Source organism: Crocuta crocuta, unplaced genomic scaffold (assembly GCF_008692635.1).
Source record: "Crocuta crocuta isolate KB4526 unplaced genomic scaffold, BGI_CrCroc_1.0 scaffold219, whole genome shotgun sequence".
Lineage (NCBI taxonomy): Eukaryota > Metazoa > Chordata > Mammalia > Carnivora > Hyaenidae > Crocuta > Crocuta crocuta.
This window is the reverse complement of record NW_027551572.1, coordinates 8,153,830-8,177,519: the sequence shown is the minus strand read 5'-3', so window position 1 is coordinate 8,177,519 and position 23,690 is coordinate 8,153,830. Positions and strand designations below refer to the sequence as shown.

Sequence of the window (23,690 nt, the reverse complement as noted above, 5' to 3'; positions counted from 1 at the left end):
TGACTTTATGAGGTCTATATGCACAGGGCCTTGCCCAATTATGCACCCAGTAAGTACTTTTTATTAATGAATCAATATGACATTAGAGTCCTTTTCACATATTTCATAATTTTTAATATGCGGGATCACAGCTGGAAAAATTATGATAGAATTTTGATTAAAATCTATCCCTTTTAGGCACCTGGGTGGCTCCATCAGTTAAGCATCTGACTTCGGCTCAGGTCATGATCTCACAGTCCGTGGGTTTGAGCCCCGCGATGGGCTCTGTGCTGACAGCTCAGAGCCTGGAGCCTGCTTTGGATTCTGTGTCTCCCTCTCTCTCTGCCCCTCTCCTGCTCACTCTCTGTCTCTGCCTCTCAAAGTAAAATAAAGACATAAAAAAAATTTTTTTTTAATTAAAAAAGAAATCTATCCCCTGTAGGTGCCTGGCTGGATCAGTCGGTAAATCATGCAACTCTTGATCTTGGGGTCGTCATGAGTTTCAAGCCCCATATTGGGTGTAGAGATTACTTAAAAAAAATCTACCCCTTTTAGGCTAATAGTCAATATGGTCAGTTGTTCTTTTCTTTGTTCTGAATAATTCCATGACTAGCTTTTGTTTAAACTTCAATATTTTCAGAATAAGGTAAAGTGTGCTTGGCATTTTAAGAATAATGGCCAGTGACAGTAAGTTTCTAAAAACAAGAAAGACGTAAAACTATTATTTTTTTTTACAGTTTATTGTCAAGTTGGTTTCCATGTAACACCCAGTGCTCATCCCCACAAGTGCCCTCCTCCATGCCCATCTCCCCCCTCCCCCCCCACACCCATGAGTCCTCAGTTTGTTCTCAGCATTCAAGAGTCTCTCATGGTTTGCCTCTCTCCCTTTCCCCCACCATTTCTCCCCATCTTCTCCCCCATGGTCCTCCGTTAAGTTCCTTCTAATCCTCCTATACGTGCAAACATATGATATTTGTCCTTCTCTGCCTGACTTATTTCGCTCAGCATAACACCCTCAAGGTCCAAAACTATTATTTTACATGTTTGCTATGCAGAATAGTTTTTGCCCAATCAATTCTAATATGATGTTAAATATTAAATTACTTTAGGCCACTGGACATAGGTAGTCAAGTGATGTCTGATGGTTGGAAACACAGTTCAGGATCAGAAATATTATCACCATTCTTCAGGAAAAGGTGGGATGATAAATTTCTATGAGTGGTATGATAGCCTGAAGTAATTAATTAAGAAGACAACATATTTACCCTCTAGAACCTATTTTTGATAAATATTACAAGTAGGAACTAATTTCCAAAATTCTAGGTTGCATAATTATTTCTAGGGCAAAGTTTTGGTTGATCAACAAAACTAAAAGCCCACTGAATGGGAGAAAATATTTATAGATCATATATCCAATGAAAGTTAGTATCCAAAATATATAAAGGAATTTATACAACTTGACACTAAAAAAACAATCCAGTTAAAAATCAGCAGAAGATATGAACAGACATTTCTCCAAAGAAGACATGCAGATGGCCAACAGATGCATAAAAAGATGCTCAACATCACTCATCATCAGGGAACTGCAAATCAAAATCACAATGAGATATCACTTCACACCTGTCAGAATGGCTAAAATCAAAAACCCAAGAAACAACAAGTGCTGGCGAGGATGTGGAGAAAAAGGAACCCTCTTGCACTGTTAGTGGGAAGGCAAACTGGTGCAGCCACTGTGGAAAACAGTATGGAGGTTCCTCAAAAAATTAAAAACAGAGAAAAAAAATTTTAAATAGAACTACCGTATGATCCAGTAATCACACTACTGGGTGCAATTACCCAGAATATGAAGAATATGCAAGAATAACCAAGGAATATGAAACCACTAATTTGAAGGGATATGTGTATCCCTATGTTTATTACAGAATTATTTGTAATAGACGACCAAGTGTCCATCGATAGATGAATGGATAAAGAAGATGTGGTATATATGATGGAATATTATTCAGCCATAAGAGAATGAAATCTTGCCTTTTGCAACAACATGGATGTAGCTAGAGAGTATAATGCTAAGCAAAATAAGTCAGAGAAAGACAAATACCATATGACTTCATCATATGTGAAATTGTAGAAACAAAACAGAAAAAAAAAAAAACCCAAGACAAACTGTTAACGATGCAGAACAAACAGGTGGTTTTCAGAGGGGAGGTAGGGGGGGAATGGGTGAAAAAGGTGAAGGGCATTAAGAGTAGACTTACCTTGATGAGCTCAAAGTAATAAATGGTATTGTTGACTATTGTATACTTGAAGCTAATATAACATTGTATGTTAACTGTACTGGAATTAAAAATAAAAAAAATTTTTGGTTGAAGACTGATATATATATTGATGTTTTCAACAAAGATCAAACAAAGTAACTTTCCATAAGGCACTCAATTTATTAGTTATTCCCTTAGTTTATTATATCATGGTAAGTAATAAACCACATCATTGAAGGGTTAACCAAAAAAAAAAAAAAGGCTTAATATCAGCTACTATATTTTACTCCTAAGAAACACATGAGATTTAAGAAAACCTTAAATTTTCTAAAGTATACTATAAGGCATTAATTACCCACACAATTACCAAAACCCAAATACCATATTGGATTTACATAGTGAAAGTCTCCCAAACTGTTTCTTAATTAATTCACATATCCTTATAATAATCCCTGTCTTTATTTAGGGAGTTATTATTCCCATTTTGAATATGGAAAAAGGCAGTAGGTTTACCTGAGGCTTAACAAAGGTCACCACGTTGTACAGATAGACTGTTTAATTTGCTCAACTTTACAGAGGACTGGGTAAATTATTTCCATCAGCACTCGAATGTTCATTTTACAAATATTTATTGAGCATCTAACCTGTGCCAACACAATGTTGAATACTGAGCACACAAAAGTGGGAATAAGATGGTTCCTAACCTCATAAAGCTTCTATTTTACTGTGAAAGATAGATGTGAAACATATAATTACACTTGTGATCAGAACCACGTGGCTCTAAGAGTACGAAACAACAGACTTGACCTTGTGTTTCGGGGAAAACTTTCCTGAGGAACTCATGTTTCAGCAAAATTCTAAAGGATAAAAACAACTACTTACATAAAGAAGAGCACAAGAAATGAATGGTGCAAGCAGACGGCACAGCCACTGTGAAGGAACTGGGCATATTCAAGGATTTGAAAGAGCAGCACAGTAAACTAAACAAGCCAGTCAAAGAAAGACAAATACTATATGATTTCACTCATATGTAGAATTTAAGAAACAAAACAGATGAACATAGAAGAAGGGGGGAAAAAAAGAGACAGAGGCAAACCATAAAAGAGACTCTTAACGGGGCGCCTGGGTGGCTTAGTCAGTTAAGCGTCTGACTTTCGCTTCGGTCATGATCTCGTGGTTCGTGGGTTCGAGCCCCGCGTCGGGCTCTGTGCTGACAGCCAGCTCAGAGCCTGGAGCCTATTTCAGAGTCTGTATCTCCCTCTCTCTCTGACCCTCCCCTGCTCACGCGCTCTCTCTCTCTCTCCTAGAAAGAAATAAAATAAAAAATATTTTTTAAAAATGTTTAAAGAGACTCTTCACTATACTCCAAGCACTGCGGGTTGATGGAGAGAGGTAGGTGGGGGATAGGCTAAATGATGAATATTAAGGAGGGCATTAATAATGATGTGCACTGTGTTATGTAAGTGACGAATCACTAAATTCTCACTAATTTTACACTATATGTTAACTAATTTAAAAAAAAAAAAACTTGAAACATTAAAAATAATACCTGAAAGAGCAGGTGCACCTGGGTGGCTCAATTGGTTAAACATCCGACTTCAGCTCAGGTCGTGATCTCAAGATGCATGGGTTTGAGTTCTGCCTTGGGCTCTGCTGTCAGCCTCAGAGTCTGGAGCCTGCTTCAGATTCTTTGTGTGCCTCTCTCTCTGCCCATACCCTGCTCATGCTTCCTCTCTCTCTCAAAAATAAATGAATAAACTTAAAAAAAAAAGAGCAGCATAGTAAAAGCTTTCTAAAAAGGCAACAGTGTACAGGGGTTTCTTTACATGTCAGTGGAAATGCAAATTGATGCAGGCACTGTGGAAAACAGTGCAGAGGTTCCTTCAAAAGTTAAAAATAGAGGGGCACCTGGGTGGCTTCGGTTAAGCGTCTGACTCTTAAGTTCAGCTCAGATCATGATCTCACAGGTTGTGAGTTCAAGCCCGACATCGGGCTCTGCGCTGACAGCTGGAGTCTGCTTGGGATTCTCTCTCTCCACCCCTCCCTTACGGTCTCTCTCTCAAAATAAACATTTTTTTAAAAGTTAAAAATAGATTTACCATACGATCCAGTAATTCCACAACTGGGTATTTAACCAAAGAAAATAAAAACACTAATTTGAAAAGATATATGCACCTCTTAAGTTTATTGCAGCATTATTTACATAGCCTAGATGCAGAAGCACCCAAGTATCCATTGATAAATGAATAAAGAAGATATGGTATATATATACAATGGAATATTATTTAGCAATAGGAAAGAATGAAACCTTGCCATTTGCAAAAACATGGATGGACCTAGAGGGTATAATGCCAATGAAATAAGAGACAAAATATCATATGATTTCACTAATATGCAGAATTTAACAAAGGAACAACAACAAAAAAGAAAGAGATCTTAAATACAGAGAAGAACTGGTGGTTGCTAGAAGGGAAGTGGATGGGGGGATGGGTGAAATAGATAAAGGGGATTATGAAAAAAACTGGCAAAAGTATAATAAGACATAGATGGGGCAGATTAGCAATATCTCGATAGTTATTAAGGACTGGGACTTATTTCAATGACTCTTTAAAAGAGTTTTAGATTCAACAATAAGAAAATGAACAACCTGATTTTTAAAATGGGCAAAAGATCTAAACAGGTATCTGTTTACCAAAGAAGATACACAGAGGACAATTAAGCATATTAAAAAATGCTCTACAACATATGTCATCAGGGAAATGCAAATTCAAATAATGAGATACTAATACACACCTATAAGAATGGCCAAAATCTCAAACACTGACAAATACCAAATGATAAGTTAGGATGTGGAACAACAGAAACTCTCATTCACTGTTGGTGGAATACAAAATGGTAGTCACTCTGGAAGACAGTGTGGCAGTTTCTTACAAAACTAAACATACTCTTACCATACCATCCAGCACTCATGCTGCTGAGTACTTATCCACATGAATTGAAAACTTATGTCTACATAAAAACCGGCACACAGATGTTTATAGCAGCTTTATTCATAATTGCCAAAAACACGGAAGCAACTAAGGTGTCCTGCAGTAGGACCTATGGCTTTATGATGGGGTATCAGCAACCAAGATATCCACAAGCACTGAAAAAGAAAGGAGCTCCCGAGCCATGAAAAAACATGGAGGAAATCTTAAATGCATACTACTAAGTAAGTTAAAGAGCAAATCTGTTAAAGATTCCAACGACATTCTAGAAAAGGCAAAACTGTGGAGATAATAAAAAGGTAAGTAGTTGTCAGGGATTAGGGGGAGGGAGAGATGAACAGATGGAGCACAGATGATATTTATAGCAGTGAAACTATTCTGTATGATACTCATTACTGCACGTCATTATACATTTGTCCAAACCCATAGAAGGTACAATGAGTGAACCCGAATGTAGACTATGGATTTAGGGTGATAATGATATGTCATTGTAGGTTCATCAGTTGTAACAAGTATATTACTCTAATGTGGGATGTTGACAGAGGGGGAACATTGGAGGAGGGACAGGAGGTATGTGGGGACTCTGTACTTTCTGCTCAGTTTTCCTCTAGACCTAAAACTGCTATAAAAAATAAAATATTTTCTTAAAAAGTTTTAGGAAGAAAATTTATTATTACATTTACATTCGTAAGAGATCACTCTGGCTACAGTGACCGATGTGAATGGAGATAAAAAACAAAAATGGGTGTAGAACGGTTAACAGCAGGTGAGAGATAGTGCTAGTTGAGTCTAGGATGGTGTGGGAGGAGAAAGAGAAAACAAGCGAGCCCTAGAGAGAGAAGTAAGATTCAAGTATGTGTTCCTGGATAAATGAACAGACTGCTTACCCCTAGTTTCCTCATATATGAAGAGACAGAAAGGAGGTATATGGGGGTTGGCCAAGGGTCTTTGTGATTTGAGAACCTGTCACTGAACCATAAGTAAGGCAAACATAATTAACTGAGTACCTAAGACAAATCTCTTTCCTTTTGTAATGGTAGCCCCATATTAGATGAGCAAAATCAAGCACATAATGGTTTTTATGAGAGAATTTAAAAAATGAAATTTTCTTTAATCATCTACTACTTTAGTAATAATCCTAATTACAATGATAGCAACCGATAAATATGATAATATAGTAGGAAACTTAAAATAGATATTTCTAGAAACCAATAGTGTTGAGTTCAATTCTTTTGTTTATAGTTGCACTTTGAGTCTTACTTGGTCATCTCTATGTAACTTTAACAACGTTTTATAAACTTTGGGTAGATATTACTTATTAATAATGTTCATAATACATTATTCACTATAATGGTCTTAATGTTCATAGTACACCAATAATTCTATTTCACTGCCACTATCTCATTCCTGTTGCTATTTTCACTGAGTGAACAGAAATAAAATTTGAGAAAGATTCAAGACATAGAAACAGTATCTCCTAAGGTCTTGGTTCCCTTATCCCATTTCCTAATCCCCCAGACAAGCTCTTCTAAAAATATTAACATAAAAGTCTATAAAGGTGCAAGGCTGAAAAAGTACTTAATAATTACAGCTAAAAGCTCTCTGGTGCCAGCTCTTGACAAAAAGCATGTCTGAGTTTAATAAAAGTGCCTTTGCAGGATTAATACACTGTAATAAGACAATGTGTAAATCTGGAAAATTTTGTTCGAGATGATTAATATTTGCCTAATGAGAAAAAACTCATTACTTAAGAAATAATATTTTCTATTACTAAAGAAAAATCTGCTTTCTTGCTGTAATTGAGAAAATTGAGGACAATACATAACTATACTAAATATAAATCCATTCATTATTTTAACATTTCATACTTTATGCAGGATTGGATATTTAATTATAATTTTTAAAAAGGTATTATGGCTGAACACACACACGCACACACACACGCACACACGCGCACACACACAAATACCTGAAATACCTCCTGGCCATTCCATGATATACGTGCCTAATTCCAATATTATTTTCTTTCTCAATATTTCAGCAAGACTGTGTGCAGTTTTAATAGGGTACTACGTAAATGCTATTAAATAATAATCAGACCTACTCAAACTAGGTTATATCATTTACCAAGGTGATAGATTCTGACTTTGAGGAAGATTGTTGACCATTTATATGACCTCTAAGGACTCATGTTTGACTTATAAATTCTAATTTCGTCTTTTGCACACCGAGGAAAGAGATTAACAATTTTATCAACATCAAGATGCTTGTTTTGAAGAATTGATTCCATTTCTTTGAAAAGTTCTTTCTCCAGTTTCCTCATGTTGTCCAACATGGTTTTGGCTTTTTCCTGAACAATGAAAAAATAAAAATAAGTAAATACACACACACACACATATGAGTCTAACCAAATTCCAACCCACCTCTACAGACAAGTTTTTTTTCATTTGGGTCTCCTTTCTAGTCTGGCTCCCCATCTCTTATTCTTTATATATAATAAGGAACGAAACTCTTTGGGGAAAATCTTTGTTCTATATTGAGTCAATGGATTAACCCCAATTTATTAGGTATTTTTAGTAGAAAAGATAAGAATAATTGCGTACGGTTAGTCTATAAGCAAGAAACTTAAAAGACAAATTTACAGGACCATTGAAACTATGATATTGTGTCTGGGGAATGTTGCTGAAAATTTAGGTTAAGATATTTTTATGAAGGTGGATCTTCTATATTTAAGATCAATATTATCAGATTAAACAAAGGAAAAAGAACAGTAGTATTCAAGGGAAAGAACAACTAAAAGAAAAGACATTTTCTCTATGATTCCTCCCTTTTTTTTTTTAAATGGTAAATGCTTATTAGTTTTAAATATAAGCACTATAGAAAATTAACATCATCCAAAATCTCATCTCTAGAAATAAGCAGATATATTTTTGGGCAGACAGACAGATTGACAAATAATTTTCTAATATCCATACAACTTCAGCTTTCTTCCCTCTCTGCCCCAGAGATAGAATATAAATTAGAAGTGGAAGAGCTAGCTAAAGGTATTTTACAGAACCATTAACTGATTTCCCTCCATGAGGGAAAAGATTGGCCATTTACACCCTTTTGCACCTGTTTGAACCAGCTCCTGATTTCTATTGCTGTAATTCCTTTTGCTTCCTCAAGATATACACATTTACATTCTTTCTACATAAAATGAATGAAGTCAATTGTCCTCCAGGTAATTATTTACTTGCTTTTGTCTGTAGTATGTTTGCACAGTTGCCATTCCCCCACCTGCTTTGCTTACACTTAAAGCAGAGAACTCTGTCCAGACCTCCTATTGCTGTGAATTCTTGACACTTGCTTTAACTTGGACTACTTTGTTTTCACTTATAATTCACAGTGTAAACACTTCCTGTAGCCTGGTGGAAGGGAGTGAGAGGCAAGCAATGTGTTCTAGGGGCATTAAGTATGCTGATGAGAGCCCAGTCTACCAGCCAGTGGTGTCTTCCCTGCATGGGCTTGGCTTACACTCCAGACTCAGCGCAGCCCTGTGAGAAATGAGCCCCCTGGGCCTTCTTGCCTTTGCTCAAGCTCCTCAGTGATATGTTTCAAGAGTGTCTGCTCTGGAGGGATTTTCCCTCACTTCTCCCCAAGTAGCCTCCACACTGCCACTAATCGCTTTCTCAAGCACTGTCAGCTTCCTTTCTCCTCAATACTGTTTCTGGAAGGTTGGTTTGTTGTTTTAATCTTTTTTTTTTTTTTACATGTATTTATTTCTGAGAGACAGAGGGAGACACTGCGTGAGGGAGGGAGGGACAGAGAGAAAGGGAGACACAGAATCCGAAGCAGGCTTCAGGCTCTGAGCTGTCAGCACAGAGCCCGATGCGGGGCTCGAACCCACGAACTGTGAGATCATGACCTGAGCCGAAGTCGGACCCTCAACCGACTGAGCCACCCAGGCACCCCTGGAAGATTGGTTTTGTAGACTTATTATTAAATGTTTGTTAAATTGATGATTGACATTTTTCTAAGTAATACTGAAATTAAAATTTAAAAGCTTTTAGCATTGTAGGCTTTATTTAATAGCCATTAAATGTTGACTGACAACAGAAAGTAGTAGGAAAACAATAGAATAAGAAGTGTCAAAGAGCTGGATTCTAGTATACTTTTTTTACTGTAGTTGACACAAAATGTTAACATTGGTTTCGGGTATACAATATAGTGATTAGACAAGTCTATATTATACTATGCTCACCCCAAGTGTAGCTGCCATCTCTCACCATACAAAGCTATCACAATACAATGAACTATACTCCTTATGTGCCTTTTATCCCCATGGCGTTCATTCCCTAACTAGACATTTATATCTTTCTCTTCTCTTCACTCATATTGTCCATCCCCTGCCCCCTGTCATCTGGCAACCATCAATCTCTTTGTTCTTTGTATTTATGGGTCTAGTTCTGCTTTTTGTTTATTAATTTGTTTTGTTTTTTAGATTCCACATATAATTGGAATCATATGGTATTTGTCTTTCTCTGGTTCTAGTCCATTTTTATGACATATAAAGAGTCAATGCTACTGGTAGTTTTAATTTACATTTCTGGATTACTAATGAGATTGAAAAGTCTCTCAGATGTTTATTGGCCATTAGTATTTCCTCTTAAATGACTTGCCTGTTCTTTTCCTTAGCCTATTTTTCAATTGTTTCTTGGTGGTTTTTGTCTTTTGCCTCAAAGAGGCAAAAATATGTGAATTTTGAGTCTTTGTTATATTGCAAATTTTTTATCTCAGTTTATTATTTATTTAACTTTCTTGTGAGACAAAAGTTTTAAGTTAAGTCAATTACATTTGTTAGTCTTTTCCTTTGAAGGCATCTTGATTTCATGCTTCAAAAGGCCTGCCTCCCCTCCTACACTGTTGGTGGGAGTGTAAACTGGTGCCGCCCCTCTGGAAAATAGTGTGGAGCTTCCTCAAAAAATTAACAATAGAACTCCCCTAGGACCCAGCAATAGCACTGCTAGGAATTTACCCAAGGGATACAGAAATGCTGATGCACAGGGGCACATGTACCCCAGTGTTCACAGCAGCACTCTCAACAACAGCCAAAACATGGAAAGAACCTAAGTGTCCATCAACAGATGAATGGATCAAGAAGATGTGGTTTATCTATACCATGGAATACTACGTGGCAATGAGAAAGAATGAAATCTGGCCATGTGTAGCAACATGGATGGACCTTGAGGGTATTATGCTGAGCGAAATAAGTCAGGCAGAGAAGGACAAATATCATATGTTTGCACGTATAGGAGGATTAGGAGGAACTTGACGGAGGAACAAGGGGGAGAAGAAGGGCGGAAATGGTGGGGGAAAGGGAGAGAGGCAAACCATGAGAGACTCTTGAATGCTGACAAAAACTGAGGACTGATGGATGTGGGGGGGAGGGGGGATGGGCATGGAGGAGGACACTTGTGGGGATGAGCACTGAGTGTTATGTGGAAACTAATTTGACAATAAACTATTTGTAAAAAAAAAACAAAAACAAAAACAAAAGGCCAGCCTCACCTCAAAGTAAATATAACTTTTGTATTTTCTTCTAGTATATATGTGTATGTTTGAAAAAAATATTTAATTCTTTAATTTTTCTGGTATTTGTTTCTATTTTTTAATGTTTATTTATTTATTTTAAGAGAGAGTGTGTGTGTGCATATGGGGGGGTCCAGAGACAATACCAAGCTCCATGTTGTCAGCGCAGAGCCCAACGTGGGGCTCAAACTCATGAACCTTGAGATCATGACCTGAACTGAAATCAGAGTCTGGCACTTAACTTACTAAGCCACCTAGTGCCCCCCAAATTTATTTTTGTGTATGTTATGAAGTTCTTGTTTTCCAAGAGCTGACCAATTATTCCAATACCATTTATAGACAAAATATATTTTCCCTACTCATATGTAATGTAGTGTTTCTTCAGAAAAAAATCACACAATTTGACTTCAGAGTCCATGTTCAGATTAAGAATCTTTGTTTTGTGGAGTTCTGCCCTATAATGGTTCAAATTTTAATTATGCTTTCTAGCAACTTTCTTCTTGTATACTTCTTCTCTCAGTACCTACCCTATAACTGGTTATGGCAATTCACCACTAACTGAAAAATTCCTTTATTCTATAAGAGTAATGACCTTATTTTTAATCTTTTGTTTGAGCTCTACTATAATTGAAGCATCTATTTTGTTTTTATTTATTATTATTTTTTAAGTTTTTACTATTTTTTTAAATGTTTATTTTTGAGAGAGATTCTAAACTATTTTTAAACCTATTTTTACATGAAGGAAGGAAAGAAAGGTGAAATTCTAAAGTTCAAAATGTGGACTGAATCACATTTTAAACTGTTCTTGATGATAAAACAGAGAATATAATTTAATCATACCTCCTTTTTGTCTATTACTTCCAATGCCTGTTGATGTTCTTGGTACAGTAGGTGTCTTCTGTCAGGCTTAAACTGAAAACGTGGCTTCTTTTTGACTGGATCTTCAAGCTCAAATGTTGGTGAACTGGTATCCAACAGTTGTGAAACATTTGGCACAAATATGAAGGGCTTAAAAACAGATCTTGAAGAAAAAGTCATAAAATTGGCTGGTGGGGATAGCGGGGATAGGAAAATATTTAGCACTATTGTATATCTTCTAAGATTCCCTGTAGTTAGAAGTTCCTATTAATTTCTTACATACTAATTTTTCCTGTCATACTAGTTACATCGATGTCTGTCCTGGTACATTAGCTCTCCTTTGGGGCTGGCATCACACTTATTTAGCCCTATATTTCCATTAACCTCACAAAGGACCTGGTGGTGTCAAGTGAAATTATAGTCCATCATCTCCTACAACAAAAACCCTACTGTTGAAGGGTAAAAACAATCCTCAATGTCACAGATAGAGGATTAGGATCTGGAATGAACTCACAGCAGCAGTATTAATCAGGTGTTCCCAAGTCTCACTCCATCTTCTTGAAATTATCTTAACCTGAAAGACTATAACACTAGCAAATAGTGAATATAAGATCATTTCTCAATGTAACATGCATTTAGTTCTGTGAGAGACATTAATGACTTAAGACAATTTTAACATATCTAAAATCCAATTTTAGATATAACTTCACCTACTGATAGTTTATGTTTTACATGTATGTATTTTCTATATATGAGCGGATAAGTAACCATCTAAATCCAGCACAACTACATCATTTAATCTTCTTACTGTTTTTAATCATCTAATATTGTAATGCTGAAATCTGCAAAAGAAAATCATCTGCTTTCTTTTCTTGACAATTTTAAACACATGTTTTTTAATGTTTTATTTATTTCTAGGAGAGAGAGAGAGAGAGAGAGAGCGTGAGCAGGGGAGGGTCAGAGAGAGAGGGAGTCACAGACTGAAACAGGCTCCAGGCTCTGAGCTGGCAGTCAGCACAGAGCCCGACGCGGGGCTTGAACCCACGAACCGCGAGATCATGACCTAAGTGAAAGTCGGACGCTTAACCGACTAAGCCACCCAGGCGCCCCTTTTCTTGACAATTTTAAATATATTTGGGCAAAGGGAGTAAGGATAACTGCATACAAGAAACTATTAACATTTTTGCCCTAAAAAATGAGAATAGATATGGCAAGAATGCACATATGGAAATGGCAGCCTACAACCTGACCAGAAAATGCATCCAAAAATTGTCATATTTGTGTAAGAAAAGTTTAGCCTGGCATAATCACCAACAGACTGATGACTACCCTAGCCCCTGACCCCTTGTTGGTTTATAGTATTTTGTGATTTTACCTCTCAGGATCAGGAGTCCCTGTAAAGAAGTGAATGCAAGGAAGGTTGGAGTCTTGAGGTAAAATAGAAACCATGCTTGCAGTGGTCAGGAACTCTCCTTCCATATTAATGCCACTTGGTTTATCTCGGAGAATTTCCATCATTGTTTCAAAAGTTATATTTCCTAGGGAAATCATTTTAAAAATCATCAAATACATATGAATTTGGAGGTTGACATATTGCAAACATGAACTGCTTTCTCTGTTGATAATATATAACATGAGATATTCGTCTAGGGATAAATTAGAGATTGACTACAAACAAACTTTGTATCATAACTATTAGACTAGTCTCATTCCATTATCACAAGGAAGATTTCTTTAAAAATATAAAATACACTAAATCTCAAAACCATTATTATCAGGTACAATCTATAACTTCCTAAGAAGAGGAAATCAGAAATGCAAACTACACTCAATCTTGTACAAAAAATTCTAAGGTATGTTTAGTTAGCAGTGAACTGACAATATCAATAACTATTATCTGAGTCTATCCATTCTGGAAACAAAATATTAAAAGAATATAGTGCTTGGTTTCCAATATTATACAAGGTGTTCCTTATAAAATAAAATACTCTTTTTCCTGTAATTTCTGTGGCTGATACTAATACTCTTATCTAAAAGTGTGAATTGTAACCTGAGTGGGAATGAAGGAATCAAAACAGATTATTTATTAGTTAATGGGATTTTAATGAACATAAATTTGCTGGACTACTTAAAACATTTAAGCGCCCACTGTGTGTGATGAAAACAGATGGCATTATATTTTGTTTTCTGCTTTCATATATATAGTTTAATATTTTAAGGAGTTTTTTATTTTAGAAAAAAAAACCTTTTATCTCTTTAGCAAACACAACATGACCATGGTTATAGAGAACCTCAGAGTTCCATATTTGCAAGGCATTTCCACCAAAAAATTTTAAAAACCAATTGTGCCTTCAGACATCTCTGCTCCTTGCTATACATATCCATGCTCAAGGATGTGGTTCATGATCTAATTACCTCATGACAAGATGAAGACTCTTACCCCCTGCACAATGCAGTCCTCCAAAAGTAGCCCAAATATCTTCTACTCACGTCATAATTCTCTTCCCTAAAATTTGACTCTCAGTTCCCTCTGAATCAAATTAAAGCTCCTTCATTTTTAAAAAGTATTTATGTTTTGAGAAAGAGAAAGAGCACGAGCAGGGGAGGGGCAGACAGAGAGGGAGAGAGAGGATCCCAAGCAGGTTCTGCTAAACAGGATGAACCATGAGATCATATCCTGAGGCAAATGAAGAGTCAGACACTTAACAGATTGAGCCACCCAGGTGCCTCCAAACTCCTTCAAATTAAAACTTATCATTAAGATTAACTGAAATAAGCTTTTCCTTTCCTATAAGCATTCCTGATTTTCTGCACATATAGGTTCTATCTCTATCACTAGATTATAAATTCTCTAAAGACAAGAATGGAGTTTTTCTCTATTTAGTTCTCATTCATTCAACAAATACTTACTGAGCATCTACTAAATGCCAGGCACTGTCCTAGGAAATGGAAAGATAGACAGGCAGATTGATAATGATGCACTTTGCCACAGATATGTAGCTCTGTGAATGTAAAGTGAAAGTCCCCTGATCCAATTTCAGTTGGAGGTAACCAGTTACAATTCAGAAAGGATCTTTCATGAAGAGTTTCAGAATAAGTTTAAAAGCTTTCATACAAGAAATTCTCATTATCAAAAGAAAACTGGTACAATATGACAGCCATTTAAAGCAACACATTGAAGTGCTCGCTTCAGCAGCACATATACTAAAATTGGAATAATACGGAGATTAGCATGGCCTCTATGCAAGGGTGCAAATTCATGAAGCGTTGCATATTTTTTCTTATTCTTGGGATACAGAAAGAGAAAATTTTANCAATGATTTTACGAGTAGATTCTTAAATAATTTTTAAATTCTATTTTACTTTCTTCATTTCATTTTATTCTATTTTATTGCACACATTTAAAAATTTTTTTTAACATTTTCTTACTTTTTTTTTTTCTTTTCTTTCCTTTTATTCTCTATTCTAACAAGCTTCTTTCAAAACCAGGCCAAAAGATACCTAGGATCTAGCTTCTTTCATTTGATTTTTTGTGATGTTTTTAATTTTTTAATTTTAATTTTTTTATTAATTATTTTTCTTCCTCGAAAATGACAAAATGAAGGATTCACCCCAAAAGAAAGAAAAGGAAGAAATGACAGCCAGGAACTTAATCAACACAGATATAAGCAAGATATCTGAACCAGAATTTAGAATCACGATAATAAGAACACTAGCTGGGGTTGAAAAAAGCAAAGAATCCCTTTCTGCAGAAATAAAAGAAGTAAAATCTCGTCAGGACAAAATTAAAAATGCTATAACTGAGATACAATCTCGAATGTATTCCACAGCGTCAAGGACAGATGAAGCAGAGCAGTGAATCAGCAATATAGAAGACAAAATTATGGAGAATAATGTAGGTTTATTCCAAGGATACAAGGCTGGTTCAATATGTGAAGATCAATGTAACTTACCATATTAACAGGCTGAAGAAGAAAGAGAATCATATCAGTTGACACAGAAAAAATACCTAATAAACTTCAACATCTATTCATTACAAAACCTCTCAGCAAACAAGAAATGGAGAGAAACTTCCTTAACTTGATAAAGTTAAGAATCTACAGAAAGCTACAGCTAACACTACACTTAATGATAAAAAGACTACGTCCCTGGGTAGCTCAGTTGGTTAAGCATCTGACTTCAGCTCAAGTCATGATCTCGCAGTCTGTGAGTTCAAGCCCTGCTTTGGGCTCTGTGCTGACAGCTCAGAGCCTGAAGACTATTTCAGATTCTGTGTCTCCCTCTCTCTCTGCCTCTCCCCTGCTTGTGCTCTGTTTGTCTCTGTCACAAAAATAAATAAACATTAAATAAATTAAAAAAAAAAAAGAAAAATTCCATAGAGGACAAAATCAACCATTATATTTTTAGTTTTGTATTTATTCCAGGTATTTTTCTTTTTCTCTCCTTCTTTGCCCTCTTTTGAATTTTTCAAGTAATTATTATTTTACTTCTCCCCATTAGCTTATTATTTATACATTCTTTTATCATTTTATTAGTTTCTCTTATTACAGTTTGCCTTAAATTAATTCTCAATTAACCCAAGGTCCTTACAACACTTTAACTCCAATTACTGCCTACCATCTTTTGTGCTATGCTCAGACATTTAATTCTACTGTGTTTACCTGAGTCTTTTGAGAAGCAGATGCCACAACATATGGTTAAATGTAAAAGGACTTTATTAGAGAAAATGACTACGAGGGGAAATGCCTGTAAGAGAAAATGGGGAGGAAGCTAGACTATGATAGAATTCTCAACCTGGGTTTGGAAGGATGAAAGGGAAGAAAAGTTGAGTTGGAAGTGTCCTTCCAACTAAGAAAACTTTTGCAAGCTATCAGGGGGTCCTTGACCCAAAATCAGCCACTGAGGGAGTCCTATGATCCCAGGAATGGAGTCGCCCTGCCACTTTCAGTCATTGGCAAGGAGCAGCCTGTGGGAAACATAGTCTCAATACGACACAAAATCCATGCACAACAGATTGTGAACACTGTAGCTATGGCCATTGGTCATAAAATTATCATTTAAAATTTTCAATACCATTTAGTTTTACTCATGTATTTCCTGTTTCTGTTGCTCTTCATTCACTCCTGCTTACCTTGCATCTATATGAGATCATTTTTCCTGCCTGAAAAATGACTCCACTATTTCTTCTAGTACCAATTGGCTAGTGACAAATTTTGTTTTATTTCAACTTCATTTTTGGAGATTTTCACTGGTATAGAATTCTAAATGACTAGTCATTATTTGTCTTCATCTCTTTAAAGGTGTCCTTTAAAGTCTTCTGGATTCTTTCCCATCTATTAAAAAGCTATCAGTCAGTCCTATGTTTGGTCCTTTGAAGATAATATACATCTTTTCTCTCACTGCTTTTAAGATTTTTCTCTCTGTTGGTTGTTATTTGGTTGGGTTTTTTCCTTTAGAAATCTTACTATAATGTGCCCAGGTATGGTTTCTTTTTATTTATTCTTGTAATTTGTAGAGTTTGAAGCTGTGGCTTAATGACTTTTACTAGTTTGGGAAAATTCTTAGCCAGTATCTCTTCAAATATTGCTTTTGCCTCTCCATACTCTCTGTCCTTTCCTGCAGGGACTCCAACTGCATATATGCGAGACCTTTTCACCGAGTCTGAGATGGCTCTCACACTCTTGTCTATATTTTCTAAACTATATTTTATATTTTCTAAACTCTTGTCTATATTTATCTCTCTGCTTCAATCAGGAGAGTTTCTAGTGATCTTCCAGTTCATAATTTCCTTTGCTATGTCTAATCTTTTATTAAACCAATACATTGAATTCTTAATTGCAGTAATTAGAATGCTATAGTTCTATTATTTTCATTTGATTCTATTTATAGATTCCAGTTCTCTGATGAAAGTCTCTGTCTATTCATCTCATTTTCTTGAACATATAAAACATACTAATTTAGGGGCGCCTGGGTGGCTCAGTTGATTAAGCGTCCAACTTCAGCTCAGGTCGTGATCTCGCGGTCTGTGGGTTCTAGCCCCGCATCGGGCTCTGTGCTGACAGCTCAGAGCCTGGAGCCTGTTTCAGATTCTGTGTCTCCCTCTCTCTCTGCCCCTCCCCAGCTCATGCTCTGTCTCTCTCTGTCTCAAAAATAAATAAACGTTAAATACCAATTTAAGTCTGTGTCTGATAAAGCTATGTGGGGAAATATGTTCAAGAATTCCTTATATTTACATAAATGGGTTAGAAAAAAGCTTAGGGTAGAAAGCCACCACCATGGGGCAAAAGCGCTCAAAGTTAGTCATTAAGCAGAAAAAAGCTTAGGGCAGAAAGCTGCCACTGAGGGGTGAAAGCGCCCAAGGTTAACTAGTGAGGTTTTGTAATGGGATCACGAGTAACTTGTTAGATCACCTGCAGGAAGTTACTTTCCATCTGGCACCAATATACTATTGTGCTTTGATCACAGACTCCACTTTCCCCCAGACCCTTTGCTTCTTACACACTCAAGTTAACATTTACTATCTGATTGTTTTCTTCACGTTCACCATGTGTATAAGATCTTGAGAGCTCAATAAATACAGAGACAAAACCCCTCTTCAGGCCTCCTGTCTCCGCCTGGATATTAGCCTCTCTCATATTCAATTCTACATCTGCTCTCTTGCTAGACAAGAGAGAACTCCAGACTCATAATCTGCAACAAAGCTAGTTTGTGAATACCAATGGGTTAGTTTCTACTGTCTGCTTTCTCTTGGTCTTATTACCTGGAATGTCTGATATATTTTTTATGCAATGTTGAACACTATGGATGAAAATTTGTAGAAGCTCTTCATATTTTCCTCAATAGAGGATTTAATTTTCTTCTAGCAAACACACAGAATATAGGTAGATTACCTACTGATCCAGTTGAGACTAGTCTAGTCCTTGTTTCTTCTTACCCCTAAGTGTAGCTTTTCTGGGCTGAAAGCCTGGGGGCGCGGGGGGTCCCAGGCCTTTTCTTGACTGGCAATCAAATTTAAGTTTTGTCCCTAAGGCCTTGTGAGATTTCCACATCTCTACTTAGCTTTTTAGGCAGTTAGCAACCACTTATATCTCATCCTACATATGTGCTGCTTAGAAGTCAATAATTGCTGTAAGGAGAAATTGTGACAAGAAGGTCACGTGCTTCTCATGGTGTAGGTGGTCTTTTCTCAGTATGTTTGATCTAGGCCCTCATGTCCTGTTTTGGGTGTTCACCTATGCCTTCAAACAGTAGCTTTTATTCCTCAAGCTTTTTTGTTTTATTCCTCCAGCTTTTATAGGTATTCTTGGGGGAGGTTGGTCTAATACTAGTTACTCCTTGATAACCAGAAGCAGAAGTCCAGCTCTGTGCTTTTAACCCTCCATTACGGTGCCTTCCATCAGTCTCTTTTTACCCTCAAGTAGTATCGATTTCTCAATAACAGTAATGAACATGATAGACCCATACTGTAACAAATACAGCTTAAAAAAACATAAAACATATAGTTTCTGGTATTAGATAATTTCAGATACTTTATATTGAAAATGTTTAGGGGCACCTGGGTGGCTCAGTCAGTTAAGCATCTGACTCTTGGTCTTAGCTTCAGTCATGATCTCATGGTTTGTGAGTTCAAGCCCTGTATCAGACCCTGCACTGACAGTACAGACCCTGCTTGGGATTTTCTCCCTCTTCTCTTTGTGCCCATCCCTGCTTTCTTTCTCTTCCTCAAAAATAAATAGACTTAAAAAAAGAAAGAAAATGTTTAACTATTGCATTAAAATTAGTTCTGAAGAAACAAATAACTTTGATTTAACACAGTTGGTTGACCACAGGTTTTTGTTTCCTCTCTCCTAATATCCTGCTACGACAAAAAGGAATAAAAAATGAAATAATTGACAAAGACAGCATAAAAAGCAAGAATTTCTGCCCCTCATTCCTGTGATATATGGGAATAATTAAAAGAAAAAGCTTACAGCAGCTCTGTACTCAAAATGTAAATTTGTGACATTTCAAATTAAAATAAAACTCACTTCCATATAAAATAATCTAAGGTTCTGCCCTCAGTCAATCGACATGTTACCAACTGTTTTATGTTCATAGCAAATTTTCCATTTCTCCACAGGATAGCTGTGACTTCAAATTCAAGAAAAATAATTTATAAAAAACTTGTTATAGGCATAAATCATTCTGTTAATTTTGAGAAAATGCAGGAAGAAAAAAAGTGGGTATACCTGAAAACAGCCCTTAACATTACAACCAAACAATAAAGCAAAAGCCTACCAACCACTCCTATCTATCAGACACACAGCTTCTGCACCTAGTGAGATTTTAAAATGGTTCAAATCTAAATTCCTCTAAATGGCAAGTTTTAATGAAAACAGTGTCAGAACTGTAACACTGCGATAATACAGGTATTATGAAAATGTTTTCTGTATTCAAAACCTACAATTCTCAAAATGAAGGGAGGATTTACATGATCACTTGAGTAGGATAGCTATAAGTAATCCACTAGCAAGCATTGAATAAGTACTGAGACTGCAGTAGCAGGGTTCAGGAAAATGAATGCAAAACACAGGGTGCAATTTCATTGCAATTTAAACTCGTTATTTAAAATACATGAGTGAATATAGATACAATTTGGATATACATGCAGCACAGTTAATAGCTATCAGGTAGCTGGAAAGAAGAGAGATAGGCTCTTCCATCTAGAAAAATCATAGGAAAAATTAACTATAATGTACTAGTAGACAATTTTCTATGAAAGTATGGGAAAGACATTTATTCTTTTGGCAAAGCCCAGAAAGCTGGATGAATATTTTCTTGGGAAGAAAAATAAGTTTCATGTCAGATACAACTCTTGCTATAATCATGTATGCATTTCAAATCAGTAATTCAATTATCTTGTAGTTAAATATAACAATTAATTATTATGATCCAGTGGCTAATTAATTTATAATTACCTCTGTTTTTTTCTTTCTTTTGTCCAACTACCCTAAACCTTAGGATTCTTGACATTTTCCTCTCCACCTGAATTATGTGTTGTTATTCTTCATTTTTTAGGAATACCTGCTAATTTATGTCCTGAGCCGTTAAGTTTATTTCCAGAAAAAAAGTACACAACAGCGATCTTTGTTACATTATCTGTAAGTTATGACTTAATTCAACTAACAATCCTCTGTTAACTTAATCAAAACACTTATGAAACACACAACATACTACTGCAAACACGGAACTAAGTGCTGAGAGAAATTTAAGTTCAAATAAGAGAGTCCTTTTTTTTTCAGTTTCATAGAGTAGATAAATAAAGAGCAGTTTCCTCACTCATAAAATGAAGATAATACCTAATTCACCTAGTTCCTTAGAGAAGATAATGTAATCACTCAGCACAGTGTCTAGCTCTTGATAGATTTTGATAAATGGGAATAGATATTGCTGCAATTGCTACTCAGTTTCTACTTTCTACAATAATAAGTCTAAAATTATAATCCTTAGAATAACACATTTTGGCATATCCTATATATCTATCCACATAAAAAAAGAATATTTAAATAACCTATTTATTAAACAATAAACTAACATTAAGAAACTTTATAGAAAATCTTTCAATGAAAAGACATTTTTCTGGAAAGCAAAATGTAAGTAAGATACTAAATACTTTGAAGACAATGATATTAAGGCATTCTAAAAACATTGTCACAAAATTTTTTCTGCCATACCAAATAAATAACATATAATTACTTTGTTTAATGAATACCTAAGTGGCAAATATCAATCACTGACCTATCTCTAAGTAGTTGCTTTCTCATTGATTTACAGAACCATATTATCCTTCAAGTGAAGGAATATATTAGTCACATATTTTGGAATATTAGTGGAATGATCCACTTAGTAGTTCTCCATCACTCAATAATCTTTTTTTTAATGTTTATTTATTTTTGAGACAGAGAGAGACAGAGCACGAGCTGCAGGAGGGACAGAGAGAGGGAGACACAGAATCTGAAGCAGGCTCCAAGCTCTCGGCTATCAGCACAGAGCCTGATGCGGGGCTCAAACTCACAAACTGCAAGATCATGACCTAAGCCAAAGTCAGACGCTTAACCAGCTGAGCCACCCAGGAGCCCCACTCAATGATCTTTTAAATAAAAGTAATTTTTCTGGAGTTCTTTGGAGGCAAAGGGACAAAGATATATTACAAGTTATTTTTTTAAGAGTTAGTAGTAACTAGGGGGGTATGGCTGGCTCAGTCAGTTAAGCATCCAACTTTTGATTTCGGCTCAGGTCACGATCTCAGGTTCATGAGATTGAGCCCCACATTGGGCTCTGTGCTCTCAATAGGGAGCCTCCTTGGGATTCTCTCTCTCCTCTCTCTGCACCTCCCTGTGCTTGTGTTCTCTCTCTCAAAATAAATAAATAAACATTTTTTAAAAGAGTAGTAATATAAAAATGGAAAACATAATGAACAGGGAATTTAAAAATCACAAATTTTCAACGAACATAAGAATATGTCTAATCTCACTAGTAAACGATTTATGTTTTAAAATAATGTCATGAATAGACACTTTTCCAAAGAAGACATCCAGATGGCCAATTGACACATGAAAAGATGCTCAACATCACTCATCATCAGGGAAATACAAATCAGAACCACAATGAGATACCACCTCACACCTGTCAGAATGGCCAACATTAACTTGGGCAACAACAGATGTTGGCGAGGATGCAGAGAAAGGGGATCTCTTTTGCACTGCTGGTGGGAATGCAAACTGGTGCAGCCAGTCTGGAAAATAGTATGGAGCTTCCTCAAAAAATTAAAGCTAGAACTACCCTACAACCCAGCACTATTTGCACTACTTGCACTACTATTTACTTAAGGGATACAGGTATGCTGTTTCAAAGGGGTACATGCACCCCAATGTTTACAGCAGCACAATTGACAATAGCCAAAGTATGAAAAGAGCCCAAAGGTCCATTGACAGATGAATAGATAAAGAAGATGTGGTATACACACACACACACACACACACACACACTGGAGTATTACTCGGCAATCAAAAAGAATGACATCTTGCCATTTGCAACTATGTGGATAGAACTAGAGGGTATTATGCTAAGCGAAATTAGTCAGAGAAAGACAAATATCATATGACTTCACTCATATGAGAAATTTAAGATACAAAACAGATGAACATAAGGGAAGAGAAGGAGAAGTAATCTAAAAACAGGGAGGGGGACAAAACATAAAAGACTCATAAATAGAGAACAAACAGAGGGTTGCTGGAGGGGTTGTGGGAGGGGGATGGGCTAAATGGGTAGGGGGTTTAAGGAATCTACTCCTGAAATCATTGTTGCACTATATGCTAACTAACTTGGATGTAAATTTAAAAATTAATTAATTAAAAATAAATAATAAAGGCAATGGGATATTTAAAAACTGTTTCTAGGAGAGGATAAAAATAGAGATCATAGCAAAAAAACATGAAGATAAAAACACATGTACTTTAAATAAATAAATAAATAAATAAAATAATAACATGTCATTCTTGCCTACACAATTTATCAAGGTTGACAAAAATAGTATCCCACATTGATAAGTATATTAGAATGGCACTCAAATATTGCTGGTGGAAATTTTAATTGATGTAACTTTTCCGGTGGCCATTTTGGCAATGTGTTTCAAAAGCCTTAAAACATGAATTTGCTTTGACCCTACATTCTACCTCTAGAAACACATTCTAGGAAAATAATCATGAATGCTAATATAAATAAGCTATAAGCATAGTACATAATTTTCAGTAATGAAAAACTAAACATAACCTAAGTAATGGGGAATTTGTTAACTAGAGTATGAGTCATACAATCAATCATTAGTGTATAATGATTATAATACGACCATAGGGAAACAAACAAGATACCACAATATTAGAGTACTATGCATCTTTTAAAAATAAGAAACAGAATTCTGGGGTCACCTGGGTGGTTCAGCCGGTTGAACGTCCAACTTCAGCTCATGATGTCATGATGTCACAGTTTGTGGGTTTGAGCC

At 35.9% G+C, this 23,690-nt stretch overlaps 1 protein-coding gene and 1 pseudogene across 2 annotated transcripts in view; one reads left to right on the top strand and one right to left on the bottom strand.

The window, feature by feature from the left end:
* Nucleotides 1-4,390: 4,390 nt before the first annotated feature.
* Nucleotides 4,391-23,690, bottom strand: part of SCRN3 (secernin 3) — a 35,891-nt gene continuing 16,591 nt past the window's right edge. For both annotated transcript variants that reach the window (XM_077751214.1, XM_077751213.1), the window contains 3 exons: nt 13,026-13,188; nt 11,633-11,813; nt 4,391-7,571 (listed from right to left, as the gene is read on the bottom strand). In XM_077751214.1, the coding sequence (XP_077607340.1) occupies nt 7,401-7,571; nt 11,633-11,813; nt 13,026-13,188 (515 nt within the window). In that variant the 3' untranslated portion in view covers nt 4,391-7,400. The remainder of the gene's footprint in view (nt 7,572-11,632; nt 11,814-13,025; nt 13,189-23,690) is intronic.
* On the top strand, nt 14,831-14,929 carry LOC144220879 (U6 spliceosomal RNA; annotated as a pseudogene).